Here is a 25,734-nt window from a genome sequence, read left to right as displayed (position 1 = left end):
CCCAATAACAATCTGTCGCTCCTTTACTATTGTTTGCTTCATTTTTAATATTTCGTTTTACTTTGTTACTTGAACGCTACACAACATGAATTAACATTCTTCTGTTGCAAGATTTTCATTTGTTTCTGGGGATTTTTCATGCAGAAAAAGTCTACTAAACGATTTTAATTGCATGGTTTTTGCATTGTTTCATACTGAGTTTGTTCATTGGCCTTGGTGTTACTACACATTAAACATAGATATGTTTACAACATACAGGGTGTTCGGCCGCCCTGGGAAAAATTTTAATGGGGGATTCTAGAGGCCAAAATATGACGAAAATCAAGAATACGAATTTGTTGATGGAGGTTTTGTTAAAAAGTTATTAACGTTTAAAGTTCCACCCGTTCTGAATTTTTTTCTCGAAAATGCGTAAGATTTCGGGGGTATGTCAATTCACCAAAAATTCTAATTGACCTCCATAATCAAAAATAATTTTTCCAAAACGATTTGAATCATTTCAATTTCGCCGAAAAATTTCAGCACCTACCCGATTTTTTTTCTCAAAAGCGGATAGGATTTCGGAGGTATATGTATTCACCAAAAGTGATAGTTATTGACCTCCGCAACCGAACATAATTTTTCCAGAACGATTTGAAATTTTTGAATTTAATTGTTAATAACTTTTTAACGAAGCCTCCATCAACAAATTGGTATTCTTAATTTTCGTCTTATTTTGGCCTCTAGAATCCCCCATTAAAATTTTTCCTAGAGGTGGCCGAATACCCTGTATACTCGTATTCTTTTTTCCAAGATATGTATTCCTAAAATTGTTTACAAAGTGAAACATATTTCGTATTGGTGATGTATGATTTTGACTGCAACTCACTGTAGGTTAGAATCGACGTGTCTATAACAGTTATGAGACTTTTTCGGTTTTCATAACTGTTTTAATTCAGATTCGATATACAATAATTTGAAACAGTTATTTTCGAAACTGTATCAACCACTGATATTAAGGTGGCTTGGTTTTAGTGGGAGACTCTGGGTAGGATGATGACCTTCACTTTATTTCTTTTACACGATGTTTATCAATTAGACAATGAAATTCAACGTTGCGACTTATACCTAAAATTTCAAACAGAATAAAACAATATCGTTATAGAATAAATACATCGTGTAGAATTCGAACATCAACGTGGAGAATAAAATTAACGGTCGATTCGTATTTCGAAGAACTATTATCAAGTTTTACGTATAAAAATCGATTTGGCTTTATTACCTTTCATATCGAGGTGCAAACGATTTGGCGTTCTCTGCTTCAATGAAATTTCGAACCCACAGTTTTCGTCCACGGTGTTTTAGTCACGACTCGTTCTATCACAAATACTCTGTACATAAAGAAATTTTTGCGGAACAAATAACGAACAGTCCATAGAAAAACGATATTTCCAACATTCAGCGGAGGATGTGCGAACGCGAACAAACCATCTTCAATAAAAATTTAATCGAACAACAAACACTTGAAATCAACCATAAAAAAGCGTGAAATTAGCAAAATTTCTCAGTTAATATTGCCAAATTCGCTTTGACATTGTGGCACGCTTCAAACAGTAACCAACCAGTAAACTTATTTCATCATACATGCTCCATTAGAGGCATCTGTCTTTAACATAAAAAATTCTAACTGTAAAAACTCTACCTCACCATCTGACGATTTCTCTTTATTGTTTCAAGGTTGCTCGACGACTACGTAAACGAAAAAAGATAATTAAAAGGAAACAGAGTATAATAGAAACGTATTTACAGTTGTATATGCAGGGTTTCTCAGAAATACAATGTAAATAAGGAGCTAAATCTACACACTAAAATGAGTAAAAAATGTCATATGAACGTGTCTTGCATATCTTAATTTTTTAGTTATGGACGATTTAGATAATCTAACTACAATGATATTGACATGATATCGAATTCTTGTAATTCTGATTTTTTTTTTGCTACGATTGTACGATATTTTTTGGCCATTTGTTTTCAAATGTAGAAACATTCTACCACTAATTCAAATGTTAGCGCCTTACGCGTCGCCCGTTAAGGTTAAGGTTTGGTTAGGTGTGCATCGACAATGTGAGGGCAGAGCGTCGTTAGGGTAAGAGAGTTGTTGTGGTTAATAAATCGAGTAAAGCAGAAAGAAAAATGCACAAAGAAAATTGAATTTAAATGTATTTATGAATAGCTTTGGGGCCATTTAAAATCCATTGTGTATTCAACGCGAGGAAATAATGTAACATGAATTTAAAGAAATGATACAAAATGGAGTAGAGACACCTAACATTTTCCAACGTGAGCGAAATTTGACACTGAGGCACGCGGTGGATATTTTGAGCATTTTAAAAAAATTATCTATAATTCGAAAAAGTAAGGTACGCAGAACATTTTGTAGTTACTTTAGCGTATAGATTCAATTCCTTAATAACTATTTAGACGTATTTCTGAAACGTCCTGCGCACTGATCGCAGCTCTAGTCGAGCATTTATGATCTCAAGTGGTAACGCATTTTTACTTCCTTTGTGAAGATTTATTATTCTTTTAGATCGCGAACCGACTTCGTGAATGAAAAAAACAAAAACAGAATTGTAAAATCAAACTATCACCCTAACGATAACCTTCGTAACTTGTTCGGTGTCTAAAGCGTTCAGTCGATTAGCGTAGTTCAGAAATTCGATGAATATGTTCTTCAGCACCGAAATAGTTAAGGACTGATTTAGTTAAATCGTGTTAAACTTCGATTTTTTTTACAGGCTCGTGATTTATTTCAAGCTGTCCGAAGTAACTTTGCGTTGCCTTTTCAAAATAATCACGATTCCGTCTTGTCGGGGGCAGTTTCTACATCGACCTCGGCTTTTAGCTTCAGATCCGCTTCCGCGTGGCTGTCAACTTTCTGGTCGTCCTGTTCCATTTGCTCGTCGACGTTGATCTCTTCATCCTCCTCGCCAACGTCCGGCAACAACAGTTCTTCCTTTACCGTGACGCCCTCGTCACAATTTTGTTCCTCCGCGTCGGTTCTTTTCGCTTCTATGGCGTTCTGTACGTTTCCGTTGGACGGGGACGTTTCTTCCAAGCGATGGAACGTCAGCACGTGGTGATCCAACTCGGCCCTGAAGAAGAACTTGAGGGTGCACTTGGAACAGTCGTATGGACGAGCACCCAGGCCATGCTCCTGCAGCATATGATTCTGAAACCGGAAGGATGGAAGAGCTTCTTAAAGCCTGTTAGCTTGTTCGGTCTTTTCAGTTGTAATGCAAGAAAATTATTAATCAGTGTGTAATCAATTTTGGGAAGAAATATTTCAAAATCTGATTGACAGCATGCTAAATCACATTTTTCAATTAATATCAAACAAAGTAGAGTCTATACATTACTACAAAATAAAAAAGTATCTCAATTGTGAAAATTCCTGTTTTAGTTACATAACTCTTCATACAGAAATAACTTCAATAATATTTACGTGAAAGTCATTATTTACCATACTATTCAAGTTTATATAATTAATTTCCGTGCATTCCAACTGAAAAGTTGAAAATATTAAAGGGTGGTGCTTCAGCTATCCACCGCAATAAAATAAAATAACGGAAAATCTATATCTTTAAGTTTATCTATTGACACTTTCAAGGACACAAGTATTTTGTGAAAGCTCTTTCTCTACTTTGAAGTATATCTTAAATCAATTGAGAAGTATTTTAACATCGTATTGAAGTTTTCATGCTTGTTGCACTAGAGAAATAAATTTTATACAGTTTTTTAAACGAGGATATACTCAATTGCTTAACTCAAACGAGCAAATAGTTGATGAGTTTGTTACAAATATAAAATATTGTAGTTTTTAGTGTACTTAGATAAATTAATAAATAATTTCCCCGCCCCCTTCTGAGTAAAGGTCGGTTTCCGCCTCTGTTCGCAGGGAATGCTCTATTTCGAGCTGCTCCCAACTGGCATCACTGTGTCAGATGCCACACACAATAAATATTGACTGAACTATCTACTATTGTGAGACGAAACGATTGCACACTACCTACAATCTAAACGACGCAACAGGCACAGAGAATCATCCATACACTGCACCTAATCCCCTCCACTGTTTAGGTTTTTGGTTATTATTGGATACGTCGATCACGAACCAAGCCCCTAAACAAGTCTAGAACCAAGGTCGAGCTAAGAATCTAAACAGTGGAGGGGATTAGGCGGAGCGTCGGTTTAGCTTGTGGGTAGTGTGCCAACATCTTGTCTCTCAATAGTACGTGTAAATCATATATTATAAGCTTGGCTCCAAAAAAATCAGTCTTAATTGGATATTCTTCAATTGTTAAGATGGAATAGTCGAATGTAAAGTATATAATAGTACCTGAAGACCAATAGGCGCGGTGAAGAGAGATTGGCAGATGTAACAGCTGAGAGCAGCGCAACCGGCGAAAGTGTGTTCTATCAAATGGCTTTGCAATTGCAGAGGACTACCAGCCTCGAAAAGACACAGATGACACCGCAATGCCTCGATGGAAGCCCTTCCAGATGCTTCTAGGTGTTCCTTCCTAACGTGTTGCTGTATCTTAGCTTCCGTTGGAAACGACATCTGGAAAAGAGATGCAGCGCATTAAGAAATTGATCCCTAAATTCAACGCAGATTAACGACATTTAAAGAAGAGTGATTTTGGACCATGATGGTAGTCCCTAATTACAAGTTTTTACCACTCTTCTTTGCATTATAAGACTAATTAATTTAAAAATGTCCTACATTACCTGACATTGTATACAGGTATAGGTATTCGACACAGATCCAATCTTCTCGTGTTCCGCGAGTCTATGCTTCTCTGCCTCTTCGGGATCCTCGAACTTCACCCCGCAATCCTGGCATCTTTTGTTATCGTTTGCCTCGTTCGTCCTCTCTTCCATTTTAAACACGCGTTCGGAGTCCCATCTATCCCTGGACCCGTCCCATTGGGAATCCTTGCTAGAGATCCAGTCTCTGTCGCATTTAGCTCTAACGTGCTCGTATGGCGAGTTCAGTATCGGCAGGCCCTGAGAATGACGAATGTAACAAGATTTGCAGACTCTCAGAGACTGCCCTCCGCCGCTCATATGATTGGGAGGCAAACTGACGAAATCGTCGGCGGAATAATCCCTCAGGCAGAGACAGCAACCCGGACTTTGACTTTTCTGTTTAGGACTGGGACTGGACGTAGAACTTTGCGAACCGGGCGAAGCCTTTAGGTGGTACCTGGCGTGAAGGCGGCACTCCAGGTCGCTGATCAACGTTTGCCTGCAAACGACACAAGCTGCTGGAAGATGGGGCAGGGAATCGTCTAGTCTCTGTTGAGGGTCCACGTTCTCCAGACTGTGTCTCTGAACGTGCTCGAGGAACTGCGATTCGGAGACCAAGCTGCCGCGGCAAACGACACAGGTGTCGCTCAGCTGGATCTTGCAATGCTTTTGAAGTTTGTGCTCGGCGAGCGTGGATCCCGACGGACACACCTCGTCGCATATGTTGCACTTGTGACGTCCACCGGGCTCGTTCGAGGCATGCTGGATCCTAGTGTGGGACTCCAGCTCGGCTCTAGAACGACACACCTCGCCGCAATAAGCGCACGTCATGCTAAGACTTGACAGCGATTTGTTCTGCAACTTGGCCGACGCGTGGGCCAGTTTCTTGTGAGCCTGGAGCTCCGCTTCGTTCGCGAACTCTCCCCTTTCGCACAACTCGCACTGTTGCATCCCTATACTGGTGTAGTTCGCTCGTTTGTTGTTGTTGTCACGTTGGTTTAGGGAGTTGTTGTTGCTCGAGGCTGGGGAACGGCCTCTCTTCTGCGACTTTGACTGTAACGAAAGTAGCTGTTTTTTAGTTTTGAATGTAATGATCAGACTGTGGATCTTTATGCATTTATTCATATTTTTATTAATAGAATTAATGATATGGGAACTTTATAGGGAGTTGTCTCGGCCCCTAATTATAATAATTCGTATCTTATGCAGTTTTTTGAAAATTAAAATTTCCCCACAGTTTAGTAATGATCTACAGTTGTAGACAACATTAAATGGGCAGGTAAAGGAAATAAGTATAAATTAAATTTAACCAAAGTAGTATGTATAACTATTATGCACTTAAGTTTTATATATTGTATACCTTTATGGTACATAGATTATTTAACGTATAATTGAAATTAATATTTACATTTGCGTTGAAATAAGGTATACTTAACGAAAATTTAGGCACTTTTTGTATTTAAACTTGTAGCTGATCAGAAACCGGTTAACTTTTGTCTGAAACATTTTTTCATCAGACTATTGGAAGTGTCTGAAAAATCGTGACGATAGTTACATATGTGTCATGTATATCTTGATGTAGTAATCGAGTAAAAAATCAAGTGCTATAATTGGTAGACCATAGAGAGATGACTTGAGTGGCTAGGTACCTACAAACTAAACAGCGTAAGAGCAAGAGTAGTAAGTTGTTCCACACTCTTACCTTCTTAGCAGTCGCGACACATACTAGTAGGATCTTCATATCCGCGAGAGATACATTTTTGTTCTATTCATGATCAATATTCTGAGCTTACGCCAATGTCGTTTAATACGGTTCTATCCTGCTCTGTCTCGATACGTTTAGTTCGTGTCCTTCGTCACGCGATGGAATCGTAATCGTGATCGACTCAGCCAATAAAGACAATGCGTGTGAGGACAGGCGTTACTATTACGCTACAGCCAATGGAGTCATCTCTCTATGATAGTTTGGTGGTGACAGTTGCTATGCTTGGGACATTAGTATAATTTTCAAGAACATAATGTTGCAGTACCCACCTCCTCTTGAGACCTGGGGAGTCTTCCTATTCGTCCATTCTCCCTGGAGTTGCTCCTGACGCTAGCCTGGTGTTCGCCGGAATGGTGCGTTTGGGCGATGTGTCTGTCCAGCAGAAACTCGACGGCGAAGCCCTCCCTGCAGATCGGGCATCTGTAGAGGCTGGTCGAGTGACTGGCCAAGTGCAGTTGCAGCTCCAGTTCCGAGTTGCAGCAGATACCGCAGAAAACGCACCTGGGTCCGGAGTTTCCCGTGATGCCAGGTGTGGAAGCCGGACTCCTCGCTATGGGGCTGCTGTTGGACACCGTGGGCGGCGCGTGAACGTTTCTAACGTGACTCGCCATCTCGGACTCGCTCCTGAAGAAGCTTCTTCCCTCACCGGGCGCGTTTCCCGGCGAGTTCTCGTTATTGGGAACGGTGCACGCGTTGCAACGATATATCCTGCACTCCTGACTGTGCTTCACCGCGAAGTGAACCTGTATCGCCACCCTGGAGTCGAAAGTGTCCCTGCACAGAGCGCATCTGTAGAGATGATGAGCGTGGCTGTCGAGCAGATGCCTCTGGAGCAAGTCGGGATGAGCGTAAAGTTTCTTGCAGGCCCCGCAGGCGTACTCTTTGCTGATCTGACCGAGGTAGTGTTTTGTTAAATGCGACAGCATTTCCTCCCTGTCTTGAAAAGCAGCCTCGCACTTTGGACAGGGATGTCGTATCGCGTCGTTTCTGTGATCCGCCTGCAGGTGCCTGGCCAGATGTTCCCTGAACGACTCGAAGTCCTTCAGAGCAGCTCCGCACTGACCACAGAGGAGAGTGCCCGCGGTGTAGCTGCTTTCCGTCGGCCTGGAATGCTTGCTTGTCAGATCCGCTGGTTCCGAGGCCGATTGCTCCCTGATCTTTTGGCTCCTCGAGCTCTTCGAGTCTCCGTAACTCCCGTTGCTTTTGTTCAGGAACTCTCGACCCTCCATAGGCCCGATCCGTCGGTTCTCGCAGTGCTGGAGAACGTAGTGCTCCGCGTAGGCAGCCGCCGAAGCGCAAGGGATTCCGCACAGGGGACACATCATCAGCGCGGAACTGAAACCGTCGGTTCTGTGAATGGAGATCAAGTGATCCCTCAACGAACTCAACGCGGAAAACTTCATGGTGCATTGATTACAGGTGAATGCGTTCTCGTAGTGCTCCTTCTCCATCGATCTGTCCGACTCCTCTTGGTACTTCCTCTCGTGATCCTTGGACGTCGCTTCCGCCCGATGATTCGACGCTTTGTCGCGCTGATAGGCGAGCTGCTCGTTGCTCCTGCTTGGCGACGGCGGCACCGCCACGCTCTCTCCGCTCAGGATCGCTTGGTGCATCGTATGCACGTGCATCTGCAGCTGCTGCATGCAACTGAACGAGTCCCTGGTGCAGTACATGCAAGCGAGCTTCAGAGGCGAGCTCAGGATCGGCGTGGTGGAAGCGCTGCCTTGCGAGCTTTTCAGGCCGGCCTTCGGATTCAAGGTTAGATTCAAGGACGGTGACGGGGAACTTGGAACCGGCGGCGACGACGTGCTGTGCGAGGAAACGCTTCGCCTCCCGTAATCCACGTCCTGCAGCTTGGCCGTACCCTGGGACTGATGATGGTGCTTTTTATGGGACTGCATGTGCGACGTTAACGCTGCTGCCGTGTTGTAGCCTCGCGAACAAGCTGTACACTGGTAGGGCTTCTGGGTGTCGTGAGTCTTCATGTGGATTTTCAGGTGGTCGCTGAAAGGACACGATGCTATTAAGTGAAAATCACCATGTTAAATTTTTGATAATAATTTCTACCTTTTGCAACGAAACTTTTTTCCCGTTATTTATGTTTACTGGGGCAGGAAATGACGGAGAAAAAAATTATTTGGCTCTAGCATCAATTATATTGTGGTGACAGTTCTTGCATTCGCCAACAGAGGGCTACGCTCTTTCACAAGTACTCAATCAATCATTGCTGCTAGGCTCCTGTTATCTCGCCTACTCAGTTTCTTCACATAGCAAGCCGTCATAATATAAACCATTATTTTTTTAGTTTAAATACAGTGGTGTAAAGGTAATGCATGATACATTTCTTAATTTTTAATTTTATACTCTGGAGTATTTTTGGAGTGACTTTGGAAACAACCAGAAGTCTAATGATGTTTAGTTGGAATTATACATAGATTATAACTTCACAACGTTAAAAGGTCTATCACAAATCGTTACTTGGTACGCAACTCAGAAGTTGAACTCATGATAAATGATACTGAAAGTTTTGCATGTTTAGCCTGAACACACAATGTTATTAAATGCAGGTTAGAATTTGTTTATTTAATATGACTGCAGTGGAGGGAGAAGAGACACAGACACGATATATCATATCTCGTATACAGTAAAATACTGATTATCTGGCATATTCGGGACTGGGGCAATACCGGAAAATCAAGTATGCCGGATAATTGGACTATACCTACATATGAAGTGATAAAAACGAGGAATTGCACCATTTTTATGGGGCTTTTTTCACTTTACGGGGTTAAGGAACAACTTTCCCACTATTTGTAGAATTTCTACATATTCTTCACAAAAATATGCGTTGTTTGCATTTTGAAACATTAAAATCCTCCAATCCGTTCAGAAGTTATGATGTTTTCAAGATACGCATGGAATTTCAGGGCAACATTCTAACCTCACATTATATTTTCAGAAAAGAATTTTTTTCTGGAAATTGCGTAGATTTTCGGGGGTATGTGTATTCACCAAAAATGATTGTAATTAACCTTCGCAACCAAAAATAATTTTTCCAGAATGATTTGAAATTTTTTTTTTCCGTCTAAAAATTTCGCACCTCCTCGAATTTTTTTCTAGAAAGTGGGTAGGATTTCGAGGGTATGTCTAATGACCAAAAATGATTGTACCTGACTCCCGCAACTAAAAATAATTTTTTTAGAACGATTTGAAATTTTGTAATTTCGTCGAAAAATTTCAGCATCTATTGAATTTTTTTCTCGAAACTGCGTAGGATTTCGGGGTATGTATATTTATAAAAAATGATTATAATTGACCCTCGCAACTAAAAATAATTTTTGTAGAACGATTTGAAAACTTTTTTTGTCGAAAAATTTAGGCAGCTACAAAATACGCGTTGTTTGCCGTTTAAAACTTTAAAATCGTCCAATCCGTTCAGAAGTTATGATGATTTAAACATTCGCATGCAATTTTCGGGCAACAAAAATTACATTTTCGATTAGGAATTTTTTTTTCGAAAACGCGTAGGATTTTACAGGTATATCTCTTCACTAAAAATGAGGGCAATCGATCTCCGGAGTCGAAAATAATTTTTTCAGAACATCTTGAAATTTTCATTTTCGCTGAAAAATTAGCCAGCTACCCTCTGTCGATTTTTCTTAAAAATTTGTTTTTTATTTTTAATCAATTTGTTTGACGTTCTACGGAAATGTTGTTTAATACTTCTTTATAGGTATCAATGAACTCTACTACAGAAATAAATTTCAATGAAACACGCTCTCTATTGTAGGAGTTGTGGTCGTTTGAAAATTGGACCATTTTTATGGATTTTTTCTCAATTTACGGGGTTAAGAAACTACTTTTCCAACATTTTGTCAATTCCTACATATTCTCCGCCAAAATGCGCGTTGTTGGTCGTTTGAAACTTTAAAATTGTCCAATCGGTTCAAAAGTTATGACGTTTTAAACATACGCATGAGATTTCAGTGAAACATGTCAATGTATGGTCAGACATGAAATTTTCGGGAATGAATTTTTTTCTCGAAACTGCGTAGGATTTCGGGGTTATGTCTATCCACCAAAAATGCTTGTAATTGACGCTCGTAACCGAAAATAATTTTCCCAGAACGATTTGAAACTTTTCAATTTCGCCGAAAAATTTCAGCAGCTACCGCCTGTTGATTTTTCTTTAAAATTTATTTTTGATTTGTAATAAACAGAATCATGGGTAATCTAATGATACAATTAATTTATAACAAATAGAATATATAAAATGTATAAGCTTTATTCTTCAATTGTTTAGCATCGATGTCTCTGCTAGATGCATGGCGGCTGTAACTTCTTTGTTTACGTGAAATATAATCCGTAACATATACCGAAGAATAGTCGGGATAAATATGCCGGTTATTCTGAAATTCCGGATAGTCGAAATGTCCTACACAGTATGTTGGAAAAATAACGGAACTTTTTAAATTTAATGAAAACGTCTAATGCCATCTATTGAATGAATATGTAACCTGAAAGCTGTATATTTCCTGTACAAAACAAAAGCATCATTATTGGAATCGATTAACGGATTGTCAAGTTATAACGGTTAAAGTGGCAGTACCTTTTGTCACTTGGTCGCAGAAATACAATGCAACAAAGAGCAAATATTAAATTTTGTTTCAAGCTCGGGAAAACTTTTACAGTAACATTTGAATTGATGAAAAAAGTTTATGGTGATGATTGTTTATCCCGTACACGTGCGTTCGAATGGTATAAACGATTCCAGGACGGTCGTGATGCTTTGGAAGATGACCCAAAGCCAGGCCGGCCAAAAAAGAAAAATCACGATGAGTTGGTGGAAAAAGTGCGTGGAATGATTACCTACGATGCGACTTCAAGTGTGAGATGGATGTCAGAGGTATTAAATACGACTAAAGACATGATTCACGAAATTTTTACAAAGTACTTAAACAGACGGAAAGTCTGTGCTCGATTTGTTCCTCACGCATTAAATGAGGGTCAACAGATTGCTCGCGTTGAACATTGCAAGGATCTTATTAAAACAGCCAGACGGAACTGCACATTCCTGGAATCGATTGTGACTGGAGACAGGACTTGGTGCTTCAAGTACGATCCACAAACAAAGCACCAAAGTGCAACGTGAAAGTCCCCAGACTCTCCGAAATCGAAAAAATTGCGATTCCAAAAGTCACGAGAGAAGACAATGTTGATCTGTTTTTAAGATTATAAAGGTATTATACTTCGGGAATTCGTTCTACAGGGTGAAAATGTCAATGGTGAATATTATCTGGGTGTTATGGAGCGTTTGTGGAAAAAAATCGTTCGAGTGAGGCCCGAATATCGAGCGCCAGGAAGTTGGTTTTTGTTGCACGATAATGCACCATCGCACAGGACTGTCGCTGTTCGCGAATTTTTGGTGAAAAAACAGGTCTGTGGGCTCCAACATCCTCCGTATTTGCCGGACTTATCTCCATGTGATTATTTCCTATTTCCAAAACTGAAACTGGCCATAAAAGGAACGTTTTATGACAGTGTTACACAAGTCCAAGGCGCGGTGACAAGAGTCATTGAGGCGATTTCGCAAAATGATATAAAAAATCTATGCTGGCACTAGTCAAACGTGCCCAGCGGTGTATTGAGGCAGAAGGGATGTATTTTGAATAAAACAAAATTATTTTGGCAAAATAACTAATTTTCTTTTTTTAATTCAAAAAGCTCCGTTATTTTTCTGACATACTGCGTATATCGAGCTTGAGTATAGAATCGAGAAAAATTTCTTAAAAAACATTATGTATTTGGCCATTCGGGAGCACCAGTGCGTCGGTGTAAGCCAAATGACGGGAAACGAGATTCGCAAATGGACTCCAGCTTGACCAAAAATCAATGACACCAGACGAATCCGGAATAGCAATATGCGCCATTACAATTGTCCGAATCGTTAATAAGAGAGTAACGGACGTAGCAGCGAGACCAAACGACAGGAATTTCAGAAAGCTGTCAGAGATCTCGCGAGGCAGATAGGTGGGAAGCGAAGCGTCGAAAGATCCGTTGCCAAAAATAAAGGGCGCTGGCGATACGGATACGATAGGTCAACAATTCTCGCATGCCCGTATCACTGGACGTGGATGAATTATTCATCGGGCTGGTGGAAAACTAAATCCGTTATAAGGCGAGGTCACACACGTTGGTCCGACCGGTCAGTGTCTCGACTTCCAGAAACGAAGACAGACGGCAAATTTGCTCTTGCACTTTACGCTTGAATAATTCATAAGCCAGGATTATCGGTCGGTCAGGTCTGGCCACGTCCTATTATCCCGCGTATCGCTTCCCGTGTGTCGTATGCCCCGCGAAGGGGGTTGGGAGGGAAAAGATGAACAATATCGAGAAGCGAGCGTCGTTTCGCGGTATTTTTTTGTATTTCTTCCGTTTCCAGCGACTGAAAATGAAGCCTTTGTTTCCCCTGATGAATTTTTTAACGTACTGACTTTCCAAATTGAATGTCCTTTAAAGTCAACCTTCCCTCGCATAGCGTGGTATTTCGATCATCTAGAACAGCCATACTCAACCTTTTTTTCTCGGGTCACATACGTCAGCGTCCATAAGTTACCGGACATTTTGCTCGTCCTTCTTGGAAAATGCAAATTTAAGTAGAGATTGAATTTTTTGAAGCGACCTTATTATCTCGTTTTCTTACATTCAATCAATTTAACTTTACTAAAAATTTTATAACGCTGAATGAAATTAAAATAAATGTACAATAAGTAAAGTAGTTCGAGGAAGCAAAGTTTTAAAATCGAAAAGGAGCTTGTGAATAATATTACAGAAAGGCTGGAATATGGTATTAATGAAAAAAGTATTACAAAATATTCAATGTTTATTTTAAAAGAAAGTAAATTGAATTTTTCAATCAAAGTATTCGCCATTACTTTCTATAACTTTAAACCATCTTTCAGGCAGTTGATGAATTCCATCTCGGAAAAATTTTACGTTTTTGGACCCGATAAAGTCGTCAAGCCATTTTCGGATCTCATCCACTGATTGGAAGTGCATATCGGATAAGGCGTGTTGCATCGACCGGAACAGGTGACAATCAGGGGGAGCAATGTCTGGTGAATACGCCGGGTGCTGCAAGACGTCCTAGCCAAGACTCATTATGGTGTCTTTTGTATGGGAAGCAATATGTGGCCTGACGTTGTCATCTAACAATTTCACTTGACATTCTCCTTTGCCAGTATACGGACGTTTTCGTTCCAATGCTTGGCTCAAGCAGATTAATTGACGTTGGTAGCAGTCCGCAGTAACTGTTTCACCCGGTTCCAACAACTCCTAATAAACCACGCCCTTGATATCCCACCAAATGCTGAGAAGAACCTTCTTTCCGAAGCGATTGGGTTTTGCAACCGATGTTGATGCTTCACCGGGATTTATCCATAACTTTCTGCGTTTCAGATTGTCATAGAGTATCCACTTCTCATCGACCGTAACGATTTTCCACAAGAAAGACTTTCGACGCTGCTTATTGAGAAGAGAAAGACACACTGCCACTCGTTGATTTTTGTTGGTTGCAGTGAGTTCATGCGGAACTCATTTTCCTACTTTCTGGATCTTTCCCACCTCACGTAGGCGTTTGGAAATCGTTTGCTGGGTTACTCCTAACTGTTCTGCAAGTTCTTTTTGCGTCTGTGCCGCATTCTCAGCGAGCAGTTGTTCCAAATCATCGTTGTCGCACTTCCTTAGGCCTCCAGGGCGTTGTTTGTCGATTAGACTCAAATCACCGCTTTTAAACAGCCTAAACCAAAATGCGTACACGTCATACGATACAACACCTTCACCGAGAAAGGAACAAATCGATTTGCATGCTCTTGCAGCATTTTTCCCTTGTTGGAATTCGTAAAGAATGCAGTGTCGGATATGCACCTTATCTGTTGCCATTTTCGACTCTACTAAATTCAATACTTTTCAAGGTTATGTTGGGCCTTTTGCTAAACTATCTTTTGCTTTAATTAGCTACATATCAAGACTAATATGGCCGCAAAAGAGCGAGAAAATCTATTGACTTTAAACTTGATTTTATAACTGCTTAACATTTTGACGGCCGCTGTCGCGTATACGTGACTTTGTGAGCTAGCAGACGTTGGCCACTGTGACGTGTGCATGATCTACTGTATCAGTCACCATTTCATCGTACGTTCAACTTATTACGTTTGTTGAGGTTACATTTATAATTCCTTATAATAATATTCCTAGCATCTTCATGTATCTCACTTTGGTCTACAATATCAGTGGTGACGGACAACGGTCTTCGCGTGATACGTGCGGCCATTAAAGTGTTAAGATAATTTGGATTATTCATTTGTACACTTAATATTTTGTCAATTTTGACAAATATAGCTTCTGGTACTCTAGAAAGTCGAACAATTATAGTCTAAACTATTTTCTCAATATTAAATATCAAATAAGTCAGAGAAAAATTTGTATCATGAATGTAATCTAAAACAAACAATCGATAATAATATTTAACAATAATTTTTTCGTGAAAGTTTTCGTTATTAATCCGAAGAATCAACTAAGATACATACATTTCCATAGCGGTATTATTATTAAATTAGATTGAAAAAAGTCTAATTTTTGATAAAATAAGATGCGACAAAACTATAAGACAATGTATATTATAAGTACGAAAAAGTGGGTGGAAGTTAATGAAAACAAACTTTTTTCTATTTATTAGTAATGTGTTGTACCACCTTTATTTTTTGTAATTTCAATTAATCGCCGTGGTATCCATTTATATAAATTTTTTATCTGATCTTGATTTAATTTGGTCCATTCTTCTGCAATACGAGCTTTCAACTATTCCACCGTCAAAAACTGTTTCCCATTTCCATACACAGCACGTGCTAACATTCCCCAGATGTTTGCTATTATATTTAAATCTGGAGACCTCGCAGGCCATGGTAAAATTTGTATATCACGGTCTTCAAAATATTTTTTTAAACGTTTTGCTGTATGCACAGCGGCATTATCATGTTGAAAAATATAATTTTCACATGCAATAGTACATACTAGCATGTCGCGTTAATTGTTCCTCTAATATTTCTATACAATACAGGGTATTCAAAAAAAACCATTCAATATTTATATGGTATATAGGATACACTGTACTGAGCAAAGAAGCTTTAGTAAACATAGGTCAAAAGGTCAACCGTTTTTGAGATATAAACATTTTTGTTTGCTAGTATCATGATTGACTTAGTTGCTTATTTCAACTTCTTGATGGATACATTACCTCAGTACTTGGATGATATGCCTTTGGCAGAAAGATTATCGATGTGGTACATGTACGATGGTGCGCCACCTCATTTTGTGCGTAATCTGAGAGACCCTTTATACATGGTGTTCGGTCAAAGGTGGATTGGACGTGGTGGACCAGTTGCATGGCCTCCTCAATTCCCCGATTTAAATCCTTTGGATTTCTTCTTATGGGGATATTTAAAAAGCCTAGTGTATTCCTCTCCGATAAATGACTTAGAAGAATTACGTAACCGAATCCACCATTCTTGTCAAACAATTCGACAGAAATGTGGAATTTTCGAGAGAGTTCGCGATTCTGTAAGAAGAAGATGCCAAGCGTATGTAAAAATGGAAGGTGGACACATGGAAAATCTACTGTAAACATCGAAAATTCAGTAGTAAGTCAATTATGATAATAACAAACAAAAATGTTTATATGTCAGAAACGGTTGACTTTTCGACCTATGTTTACTAAAGCTTTTTTACTCAGTACAATGTATCCTATATACCTTATAAATATTGAATGGTTTTTTTTGAACACCCTGTATTTAATTGCATTCATGCTGGTGTTAATAAATTTTATATCGATTCTCCCATGGTACCCTATTGCGGCCTCCTTGACAAATGCAATTCTCCTTTCCGCAAATCATGAAAATAATATGATAGACCATCCGGTCCATCCAAATTGAAACGTTTTTCATCTGAAAAGATAACTTTCCTCCACTTTTTTTTCCACTGGAGATGTCTTTCGGTAAAATCTTCCCTGGCTGCTTTGTGTCGATTCGTAAGTGGTGGTTTTTTCTGCAATTTTCGTCTTTTTAAATGCTTAGCTTGTTTAATTATCTGTTGCACATGACAAATATTAGTATGAACGCCAGCTTACGCTGCAATTTGCCGTGCTGTCAAGCTAAACTTCGACGCTATCCTCAGAATTGCTCGCCGTTGTCGTTCGGTTGTCGCTTTTGGACGTCCTCCAGGATGTTTTTCCATAATTCTCTCTAATTTTTAAATAATTGAACACGGCGCATCGACTTCGCCCAATCACTCTTGAAATTTCTGAAATAGAAGTATTCTTTTCTTCTCTCTTATTTCACTGTCTGTCTGCTTTTTCCCACGCGACATTGTAGTTATATTGTGTAAGAACAAAATTACAAATGTTTAATTTTAAGTACACAATTACTTTCAACACTGTGACTGCGATTGGAGAAAAAGATCGACTGACTAAAACCTACTGTCTTATAGTTTTGTCGCGAAGAGAATAGCATGTTTACATATATCTTCCAAATTCTTGGAATTGTAGCCTTCGATATTTCATAAAATTGTAGAATATACTTGTATATAACGTAAACAAGAACACTATGAATGAAGGAAGACAAAACTCAAGGCTTACATAGAATTTTCTTCGAATTTCGCACGTGTTATAGTTTTGTCGCGGAGTGTATATGTCAACATTATATGACCGCAAAAGAGCGGGAAAATCTATTGACTTTAAACTTGATTTTATAACTGCTTAAAATAATTTGGATTATTCGTTTGTACACCTAATAATACTAATTTGAAGAATCGTTTCATTATTGTTTGCTAACATTTTGATAAAATCAATGATATACAATATGAGTTACGTTTATAATAATGAAATAAATAAATAAGTGTTAGCTTCATTTTATAATTTATACCACTTCAACAATGTTAATTTATTTTGATTCTACGTTCAAGTGCTCGGTGATATATGTTTGTTACTTTACAGAGGCCGCAACATAGTATACTATACCTTATAATATAACACTATAAAAAATGAAACTCAAAATGTAAGCGTGGCATGAGCGTTCATTTAAAAATTAATTCGATTTTGCATTAAGTAAAATTGTTCGGGGATGCAAATTTTTAAGATAAATTCAAAATCGAAGAAGGACTTGTGAATAATATTACATAAAAATTGGAGTATGGTATTAATGAAAAAACTACTGAAAAATAATTGTTTATAGAATTCTACCACTAATTTGAAGAATCGTTTTTAAACTAAAGCGATACACTCATGAAACGAAAATTTTTATACAATTTCTTACAATTTTTTGATTGAATTTCGCTAACATTTTGATAAAATCCATGATATACAATATGAGTTACATTTCCCTCATAATGAAATAAATAAATAAGTGTTAGCTTCATTTTATAATTTACATCACTTCAACAATAGTAATTTATTTTTATTCTACGTTCAAGTGTCCGGTAATATACAGGGTGTTCGGCCAGTCCTAGGAAAAATTTTAATGCGGCATTCTAGAGGCCAAAATAAGACGAAAATCAAGAATACCAATTTGTTGATAGAGGCTTCGTTAAAAAGTTATTAACGTTTAAAGTTCCGCTCGTACTGAATTTTTTTCTCGAAAATGCGCAAGATTCTGGGGGTATGTCTATTCACCAAAAATGATTGTAATTGACCCTCGCAACCGAAAATAATTTTTCCAGAACGATTTGAAATTTTTTTTTCGTCGAAAAATTTAGGCACCTAATTAGATTTTCGGTAAGGAATTTTTTTCTCGAAAATGCGTAGAATTTCGGGGGTATGTGTAATGACCAAAACTGATTGTAATTGACCCCCGCAACCGTAAATAATTTTTCCAGAACGATTTGATATTTTTGAATTTAATTGTTAATAACTTTTTAACGAAGCCTTTATCAACAAATTGGTTTTCTTGATTGTCATTTTATTTTTGCCTCTAGAATCCCCCAGTAAAATTTTTCCCGAACACTCTGTATGTTTGTTACTTTAAAGAGGCCGCAACATAGTATACCATACCTTTTATTATAATATAACAATATAAAAAATAAAACTCAAAATCTAAACGTGATTCGAGCATTTATTTAAAAATTAATGCAATTTTTTATGTTAAGACTGAGACAGTTTCGATCATTTTACATAAATCGGGTTTATAAATGCTGCAAGCTACTTTCAATACATAATCAAGGTGAGAATCCGTAAACTGATTTTTATATACGTGCTTCGCATATTTCATTTTGCAATAGGATGATTCACAACGATACGTTGTTATAAATTCGGTGTACTTCTTCCTTAAAAAATAACTGTTAGATTCGTAACGTTTTTGAGTTTGATTAATTCGTCAAATAGCTTTGCATAATCGTATCCAAATGCTGCTTGTTGCGTTATAATTATTGTTTTCAAGTATTTGTTAAAAGGAATTTTCTACAAGCAACGTATTTCTTATATTTAATTATAATAATGTATAATTTTTCACTTATAAATATAATATATTGAATAGGTCGAGTATGGCTGAATTTAGAAGGATTTAATTTCGAAATTGTACGTTGAAATTTCCAAAATCATTGTACGCACATCGTGAACTAAAAAACAGGTAACATAAATGTAAAAAAATGTTTACTTATCATTTCTTTATATCTGGGCCATACAGGGTTAATTTCTCTAATGCTCGTGTTACGAACTCCAGATTTTTTAACGATGGACGGGAATTGTTCTTCCGTCGGTGTATCTACAATTTGGTGGATACATCTTACTTTCGTCGAATTTTTTGCTGGTTCGATCGTAGAAGGTTCTTACAGATGATTTTTCGCGGAAACCATCAGTTACGGTAATCACAGCGGAGTGTTTTGTAAATGGAAAAAATGGCCAGTCATTATTCGCTGAGGTGGATCGCGTGGCACGTGGCCCGGAGAAAGAGTAAATAGAAATAAATGGAGTAGAAAACCTCCACCCAATGAACCTTTTCTAAATCTCTTCGCGAATTCTCACGGTTTGTAGCTTCCAAACTAAAAAAATCCACCGTCGAACACATTAAATATGGTTCAGACAAAGCTCTGTAATTACTTTTGTAAAAATTATACGATTAAAATGTATAAAGTACTGATATTTATTCTGCTTATAACCATCTGCGTAAAGCGACAAAGAATTGTCATTTATCAAGCTTTATACAGTTGATCAATGTTTCTGTAGAAATTGATATTAAAAATCTAGCTGATCGAGCAATAGAGACATTATTTAAGCATTTAGAAAGATTTGTTAAACAAGGGAGAATAGACTTTATTCAAATATGACACCTATGTCAATTAAAATATCTTACCCAACTTGAATAGAAAAATAATTATATATTTTCATTCTTAATAAAGTTGCATGTCTCGTCGAGGTAAAATTCGATTTTGCGCGATCGAACGAGGTTCTCGAATTAACGAAGGTCGATCGTAAAGTTGAATCAACGATCGACCGTTAACACTAGATTTACGGGCACTGATCGCACGCATATTTATTGATACCTTTCATGTTGACGATTACCTTAAAATACGATTTTTCTTTTAATTAGAATAAGTATTCATGCTATTGCATCAAACAAATTCAACATAAGTTGTTAAAAAGTAATATTGACGCGTTCTGCAATTTTAAATATGGAATCTGACATCCGTCAAATTGATGGCTTCCGTAAATCTAGTGTTAATAACACCGTAAGCGCGAACGAAGTAAATCTATGGCAATCGAAGTAATAGAATTCTACGAAACTCGTTACTCGATTGGAATAACTTTCAACGATTTGGGAATTGGAACTTTGCTTTCCTTTCACGCGACGGAATAGCAATTGGCCGAGTGTACTCGATCGATCGTCGACGATCTCGATCGTGCATCGGGATCCCCTGCGGTTGCGGATCTATGTGAGAACCACGGGGGTTTTCACCCTTTTGTTGGGTCACCCAAGCCGACTGTCAAGGTGGGAGAACGAATAGAGATGTGGCGTAAAGATCCAGCAACGCGATTGTAATAACGGCTGACAGACGAAGGTCTCTGTTAGGACTCTAAAACGTTTCATTCTCTCAAAAATTCCTCAAAAAAAGTTTACACTCCATTAGAACTTTAATAAAATCATTTTTTTTTTAATTTTATTTTCTAACAGCGTGAGATGACCTTTTTCAAAAGCAACCATGTTTGACAATAACTTTAGTTGTAGTTTTAGACTTAATACTTGCTCTAGCAGTGTTGATCCTAATACCAGCACTAATACCACCTACGCTGCTCATATTAATAGCAGTTCCAATAATGTATCTTCTAACACTAGTTTTAGTAGCATGATCCTTGATATTATTTTTGGTAATATGAACTGCGTAATACTAGTTTCCACAGGTACACTAGCAGTAGTAATTCTAATACTAGTATTAGTAGTATTGACTCTAACACTTGCTTTAATAGTAGAAGTCTTAATGATAGCACTAGTAGAAGTCTCAATACTAGCTCTAACCAGTAGAAGTCTTAAAATAACAGTAGTTTAATCAGTGGTTATAGATTCCAATCTCGATACTATTTTAAATAGTAATACTATTTTCTACTAGTATACTAGCTGTCCTAACTCTAACACTATACAATACTCTAACACTGTCGACTATAACACTTTCTTTAATAGTACAAGTCCTAATGATAGCACTAGTAGTAGTCTCAATACTAGCTATAGCGAGTAGAAGTCTTAAAATAACAGTAGTTTAATCAGTGGTTATAGATTCCAATCTCGATACTATTTTGAATAGTAATACTATTTTCTACTAGTATACTAGCTGTCCTAACTCTAACACTATACAATACTCTGACACTGTCTTTAATAGCAGAAGTCCTAATGATAGCACTAGTATTAGTCTCAATACTAGCTGTAGCCAGTAGAAGTCTTAAAATAGTAGTTGAATCAATAGTTACAGTCCCCAGTCTCGATACTATGTCGAGCAGTATCAGTCCTTGTACCACAAAAGATTTTAAAACGTCATCGAAACATGCATAAATGAATTTTGTAAATTGAACTGCGAAAGGTGTTAGGAAAAATTCCCCAAAAAAGTTTAAGGAAACGCACTCGACAGCGGATATCCCTTAAAAGGCGATTCTCGAGCTCGAGAATAAGTCGTGAGCGCGACGTAATCGGCCGAGCCTCGACGGAGGAGCAGCAACGAGGCACTTGACTAATGTTCTACCTGTTGTCCCGTAACACCTATGCGCCTACCTGTCCGCTCACCTGGACGCAGACCCAGGCCCCTTCTCGTCGTGCACGTATTCACGCTGGCGGTGCTTGTACGCCGCGTCGGGGCATGCGCGGACACTTAAACACGAAAAAGCTGCCACCCCCTCGCGGGCCCCGGCAGGCAGCTTAGCATTTCAATACGGGACGAGTCAATGCGCGGGGACGCGAGAAAGGGAGGAATAAAGATAGGAAAAGAGGTTGTCGCGAACGCGGAGAGGGCTCCGTAAGAAAGAGTCACGTAAGAGAGTAAGCTTGACTAATGCCAACCGGGGCCGCGGTCGCCGTGTGATCATTATTCATTTGTCACCCGTTGGATCGGTCCCCCGGAATCGGGGCCCTCTGTTTTATTTCCACTTTCCCCGCTGTCTTCTGTTCACCCGAGGACTCTTTCACGTCCTGTTGGTCGCCGTGGGATCTCCGCCGGGATGATTGATTTTTGTGGACGTAGGGTATCGTGGGGGGTAGCGGTTTTCAGAGTCGGATAAACTTTCGTGTGACGAGGAGGACTCCTCGCGACTATTTTTTTGCTTCTGGTATACGTGTTGATGCTTGCGCGAAACGAATACGAAATTTATATTGACGAACGTTTTCGAAGATGTTTGCGGAAAGACGTTGTTAAAAATTCATATCGATAAAATGTTTTTAACACTATTCCTACCGACACTTCACGTATACCTATTCCCACCGCGACCGGTCAAATGACCGGTTTTCAGTACAACTTATATTTTTTAATATAGAATGAAGATAATAACCAATTTTACGGTATAAAAATATAATTTCTTTTATTAAATTATAGAATAAAAATATAAAATAATAAATGACTGCCGAATATGCTCCAGGCAACTTTCACGTTTTGATGCTCTCTGTTCGAATCACAAGACTTTACTGATTTGAATTCGTGTCGTCTAGGTATACCCTTCGGTTATGATTTCATTTATTTTACAGTTATTATAGATAAGATGGTGTAAGAAAATCCGAGGTTTTGGACCACTTTAGATACCAGTCTGGCAAATAAACATCGTAAGGCCGATAGGCGAGTGAGAATTATAAACACTTGGAAGTGCCTAAAGCAGTCTCTGGAAGGCACTTTTCAGCTAAAATCATGCCACAACTGCATTATCTTTCGTTTGTAACGACTTTATAGTTTCAGAATTGAGTCTTCGAGATAATACTGTTACAAAAAGATATACATATATCGTTCAACCGGCAAAATGACCGGTCGTAGTAGGTAAGACAGACTACAACTTTTTCTCAGGAAATAAACAATAAAAAAAGAAGTGAATATTGAAAAAAGTATTATAGGTATCTTTTAGGAAAAGTCGTGAAGTTTAAAGGTGAAGGTAATTACGTCGTATATAGGAAATTTTAAATGAAATTTTAAAAACGGTTATTTTGACCGGTCGTGGTAGGAATAGTGTTAATTCAAATGTAATTGCAATCTTTTTTGCAAGTAACTAGCATTCGTTACTTGATAGCTAAAGAACATCTAAAAATTATGGGCAATTATTGGTGGTAACGGTCTTATATTATATGCTGTTTATACAAAACACCAAATTAACAGTATATAACAATTATTTTTTGTAGTTTATGCAAATAGATATTGAAGATAAATAACGTAACTTATAAGTGAAGTTAAAAATTGACGGTATTTTTTTATACCTTATAAAACTTTATTTGGTTTCAATTGGGAGTGTAACTTTTTCCAGCAACTTTAACTTTACTTATTTAACAGATTTTATTAAAAACTGTGTTTTATAGAAGTAGAAAAAGTATTCAATGAATCACGAACAACTTTAGGTCAAGACTAACTTATAACATCAAAGAAAGTAAACAAAATGAACGTCACACGTTGCTAAGGTAAAGGGTTGGCGGGTCTTTTTGGACCCAGATAACATTTATTTTTCGTTCATTTTATTCCCCTATTTTTCAAAACGTGAATGTTTCTGGTATTTATTACGCATTCTGAGACTGTTTGAGAAAATGCTTTTAATAAAACTGAGAAATATTTAGAATAAAATTAAAATCATTGTGTCTTCTAACAAATGGATAAAACAAATATTCTACATTATTATTGTTTAGAAGTTTAAATATGTATTACAAAATGTAAGGTATGGGTCTAAAAAGACCCAGAAATCGAGTGTGCGAGTGTTAAAATGGCTAAGTGTTAAGTAACGCCCGATTAACATATAAGAATTATATTTTTGGCAAAACGTCTGCATGTATAAAAGGGTTTATTAATTTTGAAAATGGATCTTTCAAACTTTCGGGCGACAATATACGTTGAGACTCTGCTTAGCACTCTTGCAAATAAATCGATGTTGTCATACATATGTACATATGTGCATAACGAGTATCTCGTTGTTTCTATTACGATGAGAGATTGAGAACTAGAAAAAGAAGATATTTTTTTTCCGAGGCATTAGGTCGATCAATGTTGAAGTTGTCTATTAAGCATGGCGAGGGATGGCAGTTTAGTGGAGGGTTCGGACTTACCTCCTGGAGAAAGCAGCTTCGCAGTGCGTGCATCGGTATCTTCGATCTCCCGTGTGGAGTTTCACGTGTCGATCTCTGCTTCGTTTATGCTTGAACAATCTGGCACACCAGCTGCATCGATACGGCATTTGATCGCCGTGACTCTGTAACATTAAAACGAGTAATTGCTAATATTAATAATGTCCGTTGTATTAGCGATTAGCGTTGTTATTCCTGATGATCGGCAAAATTCGTCATCAGCAATAGTAGAATAGTGCTCTTAGCTCTTTTAAATCTAGTAGTAACGTCGATATTAGTTCTAATCTCAAGTGAATTCTAGAAATATTAGGCTTAAATCTAGCTCGAACAGTAGCATTTTTAATACTGGGTCCAGTGATACTAATTGTAATATATGTATACTACTGCTAATTTTAATAGCAGTTAATAGTACAAGTTGGAACTAGCAATGTAAGTTATAATGGTAGCTTCAGCAATACAAGTCCCAATACTAGTCCTACTTGTTCAACACCTAATAGTATCGTTAGTAGTAGAAGTTCTAGCAAAATCGGTTTTAATACTATCTTCAGTAGTAACTCTGACACCATCAATACTGTTTATCCTAATAGCAGCGTCAGTAGTTCACGTTTTACTAGTAATTTTATATTGAAATTAATAGTATATGTCTTGATGTTAGTACTGGCAGTACACGTTCTAATGTTAGACGTAGTATTGATTCTACATTTACTATATAATAGTATTTCTAAATATACAAATCCCAATAGTAATTTTAGTAGTACGAAACTTAGTAATTCTAGTTGTAGTTCTAGACTTAATACTTCCTCTAGCAGTGTTGATCCTAATACCAGCTCTAATACCACCTACGCTGCTCATATTAATAGCAGCTCCAATAATGTATCTTCTAACACTAGTTTTAGTAGCATGATCCTTGATATTATTTTCGGTAATATGTATAGCCTAATACTAGTTTCCACTGGTACACTAGTAGTAGTAACTCTAATACTAGTATTAGTAGTATTGACTCTAACACTTCCTTTAATAGTAGAAGGCTTAATGATAGCACTAGTAGTAGTCTTAATACTAGCTCTAGCCAGTAGAAGTCTTGAAATAGTAGTAGTTCAACCAATGGTTATAGACCTCAGTCTCGATACTATTTTGAATAGTAATATTATTTTCTACTAGTATAGTAGCAGTCCTAACTTTAACACTATACAATACTCTAACACTGTCGACTATAACACTTTCTTTAATAGTACAAGTCCTAATGATAGCATTAGTAGTAGTTTCAATACTCTAGCCAGTAGGAATCTTAAAATAGTAGTTGAATCAGTAGTCATAGATTCCAGTCTCGATACTATTTTGAATAAT

The 25,734-nt window shown here is 37.8% G+C and overlaps 1 protein-coding gene across 1 annotated transcript in view; it reads right to left on the bottom strand.

Annotated features, from left to right (window-relative positions):
* Positions 1-2,693: 2,693 nt before the first annotated feature.
* The window catches only part of LOC122400739 (zinc finger protein 423 homolog), a 225,186-nt gene continuing 202,145 nt past the window's right edge, over positions 2,694-25,734 (bottom strand). Inside the window, exons 6-10 of the mRNA XM_043402357.1 lie at positions 24,370-24,512; positions 6,826-8,560; positions 4,771-5,844; positions 4,379-4,603; positions 2,694-3,211 (exon numbers count right to left, since the gene is read on the bottom strand). Coding sequence (XP_043258292.1) covers positions 2,834-3,211; positions 4,379-4,603; positions 4,771-5,844; positions 6,826-8,560; positions 24,370-24,512 — 3,555 coding nt within the window. The 3' untranslated portion in view covers positions 2,694-2,833. The remainder of the gene's footprint in view (positions 3,212-4,378; positions 4,604-4,770; positions 5,845-6,825; positions 8,561-24,369; positions 24,513-25,734) is intronic.

Source organism: Colletes gigas, unplaced genomic scaffold (assembly GCF_013123115.1).
Source record: "Colletes gigas isolate AHSC1104 unplaced genomic scaffold, ASM1312311v1 Colletes_gigas_Sc00020, whole genome shotgun sequence".
Classification (NCBI taxonomy): Eukaryota; Metazoa; Arthropoda; class Insecta; order Hymenoptera; family Colletidae; genus Colletes; species Colletes gigas.
Note: the sequence above shows the minus strand (reverse complement) of the source record. Positions and strands in the feature narration are given on the sequence as shown.